The 3,230-nt window shown below is 38.5% G+C and overlaps 1 protein-coding gene across 1 annotated transcript; it reads right to left on the reverse strand.

The window, feature by feature from the left end:
• Positions 1-1,807: 1,807 nt before the first annotated feature.
• Positions 1,808-2,953, reverse strand: LOC126607487 (major strawberry allergen Fra a 1-3-like). The gene is made up of 2 exons (XM_050275094.1): positions 2,692-2,953; positions 1,808-2,294 (listed from the first exon to the last, which is right to left on the reverse strand). Exons 1-2 carry the CDS (start codon positions 2,873-2,875, stop codon positions 1,999-2,001), a joined length of 480 nt encoding a protein of 159 aa, XP_050131051.1. The 5' UTR covers positions 2,876-2,953; the 3' UTR covers positions 1,808-1,998.
• Positions 2,954-3,230: the final 277 nt, after the last annotated feature.

Raw genomic sequence — 3,230 nt, forward strand, 5'->3', positions numbered from 1 at the left:
TTGCCTTCATCTGGAGCTTTTTAGACTCCAGTCTGTCTCCTGGAAGCATTTCATTGACTAAGTAGTCGATGATGTGATCATGCCAACTCGGAGTTGTGTTGATCTGCTCCACCTCGACTGCTGGTTCCTCATTTATACTCTGCTTCTCCAAGTACTCTACTGGGATGAAACACTTGAGCTGATGGTCTAAGGTAAAGCCTAAGCCTGCTAATGCGTCTGCGTGGGCATACCTTGTTGAGTCAACAAGCAGGTCAATTCGGGGAACCGGGTAGTTGTCTTTAGGGTATGCCTTGTTGAGGTTGGTGTAATCCACACATACTTTCCATTTGCCCTTATCTTTTTTCTTCACAGCACGACGTTGGCTAGCCATGCTGACTGTGCCACTTCCTCAATGAATCCGGCCTCTAGTAACTTGTCAATCTCAGCCTCGATAATCGTTACTCGCTCGGGTGGAAAATGTTGCCTCTTCTGGATCATAGGTTTGGCAACGGGTAACCATGCGAAAATGTCATAGTTTTCCTTAAGGAAAACCGTGAGTTTTTCCTTCTTCATTGGGCTCAGAAGTGAGCCAATCCTAGCCGTCTTTTTTGGATGGTAGGGGTCAAAAATGATGTCATCGGCGTTCTCTTCGAGTTTCCATCCTGATTCATCTTCCAGGGCATTGTCGACCTTGACGCCATCTTCTTAACCTGCCTACTATAGTTGCTATTTGGCGGGGGTCGAGTAGTATTTCTGCACTTCAGCTGCTATTGCTAGGGCGAAAAACTTCTTCTTCGACTTCTTAAGAACTTGCATAGTGCATCTCCAAGACATGGCATGGTCGTCTTTGATCTCTCCTACTGCTCCTCCCAATATGCAAAATCGGATCTTTTAATACTCGATCGAGGTCATAGCTCCAATCTTCACTAGCCAAGGTCAGCCCAATATCCCATTATAGGGAGATGGGCCACTGACGATCATGAAGGTTTGAATGATACAATCGGTGGGCTGGTTACATCAAGAGTGATGATGTTGATGGCAATTGAGGTAAGTTCATTGAATTTGGTCAAGACTTTTGCTTTGCGTTTGATCGTGCTTTCTAGGCCCATTTTCTGGATGACTGACAGTTGTAGGATGTTGATCGAGCTGCCATTGCCCACCATAATTCAGTTAACGATGGCATGCGCCAGTTGAACAGAAATCACCAAGGCGTCGTCGTGGGGAAAATCTATTCCATCCTCGTCCTGCTTGGTAAAGCCAACGATTGTCCAGGTACAACATCTATGGCTTGAAACTGAAAGACCGATCTCGCCTGCTGGATCTTCCCCTTCTTGGAGTTGTTGGTGGTCCCTAGATGCTCATACTCGGCAAAGATTGTGAAAGTGAATTAAAACCTGAGAGGTGTTAATGTAATGTCTCAAACGTGAGGAAATTTTGTGAAAACTCGATAAACCTCAGGAGGTGTTATTGTAATTAACCAAACCACTGCAATATATTTATCTCGTCTGCTTTTTCGAAATTTCAGTTTGCTAAAAATGTGTGCTTTTCTCTTTGTCACTTTCAATAGGAATTTTCAGTATAATTGAAAAACCATTTCGTATATTAGTTTAGTTATGTTATACCAAGTATATTGTCGGCCAAAATTAAACTTTTTATCTTTTCTTCTCTATCATTTGATTTGACCAAACTTCTTGTTCTGAACAAGTTGAGCTCAAGTTTACATCGGAGAACATGTCTGCACATTTGTTAATTTGAGGGGGTTTTTATTCAAGGAATTTTGAGGTGAAATTCATGTAATTGGAAGGGAAAAATAATACTCCAAGGTAAATATCATAAATAATTTACATTTAACTAGTGTATATATGTTTTATTTATTGAGATTAAAATCAAATACTACGTTCCTCTTTAATCATATCCAAAGTGCAAGTCAAAGAATTGCTTTGGTACGATAATAAATTGAAACACACAGCTGAATAAACAGAGAAAGCAAAACACAAGATTGTTGCCAGATGGATGGTTTTAGTTGTAGGCATCAGGATTGGCCACAAGGTAGTTCTCAATAAGCTTGAACAGACCATGGGCCTTGTCTTTTCCAACCTTAACATGTTCTTCTTTGATCTCAACATCTCCCTTAGTGTGGTAGTGGCTGGTGTTCTTGATGATGGAACCATTGCCAGATGCCACCAACTTAATTTCATAAGAGATCTTCTCAATTTTGTCAGAAATGGCATCCCCTTCAATCAAGCTATAGCTATAGTCAAAGTTATCTTTGTCAATTCCCTCAACCTTGTGCTTCACATAGCTGTATTCGCTCCCTGTCAAATGAAAATGAAATAGAAATTAAGATACTAGCTAGTATTTTCAATATGTGTGTGTGTGTGTGTGTGTGTGTGTGTCTACATACAAGAAGCTTTTATGGGAAGGGATCTCCATTTTTTTTTTATAAAAATGGGGATTAGTTGTGGAGTCTATCCGACATCGAATTTTAAGGATCCAAACCGTCTATATTTCAAGTAGCACCTTATAGATCATTCTTGCAAAATATTAGCCAAATCGGAAATATTTAAGACATCTAATTGAGTTCAAAAAAATTAATGAATACTTTATTATATAAGAAACAATGATATATATATATATATATATATATATATATATATATTAAATAGGTAAAATTAACAAATTAATGAATAAAACTGTGGAAATTAAGCTAACCTTCACCAAAGCTAACTTTCTTGATGGTTCCAACACTGCCATCTCCCTCGAGAATTTCAACAGTTTTGACTGCTTGTGGAGCAATCTTCGGGAGGAGGTTGTCAGCATCAAGAACAAGGGCATAATACAACCTAGCAGGAGGGATGACTGAGACATATTCGGTTTCGTATGTGAGGACACCCATGATGATTTTTAAGGGCTTAGGAAATGATCAAGGAAATTAATGAAAAGAGGAAGCTAGGAGGATGATCGATGTTGAGGTAAGATAATGTTCTCTCCAGAGGGTGGTATTTATAGATTTGGTATGGAGGGTATATGTGTAAACTAACCGGCCCCTTATGTATAATTTCAAATGCATGCATAAAAATAAAAACAAAGAAAAATCAATGCATAAATATTTTAGTCAAAGAAAGCCACCAATAGAAACGTAATATAAGTTTTTTTTTTTTGTCAAATGGCAAACTTTATTAAATTCTAATATGAATGTTTACATCTTCAGCAAAAACATTAAATAAAAATTCCGGACTAATAGCATCCCA

The sequence above is a fragment of the Malus sylvestris genome, chromosome 16 (assembly GCF_916048215.2).
Source record: "Malus sylvestris chromosome 16, drMalSylv7.2, whole genome shotgun sequence".
Classification (NCBI taxonomy): Eukaryota; Viridiplantae; Streptophyta; class Magnoliopsida; order Rosales; family Rosaceae; genus Malus; species Malus sylvestris.

Bases quoted from the DNA above. Each gene is read 5' to 3' on its own strand.
- LOC126607487 (XM_050275094.1), bottom strand. From the start codon at position 2,875: ATGGGTGTCCTCACATACGAAACCGAATATGTCTCAGTCATCCCTCCT. The intron at 2,295-2,691 runs GTTAGCTTAATT...TTCATTTGACAG, and splicing joins GAAAGTTAGCTTTGGTGAAG to GGAGCGAATACAGCTATGTG.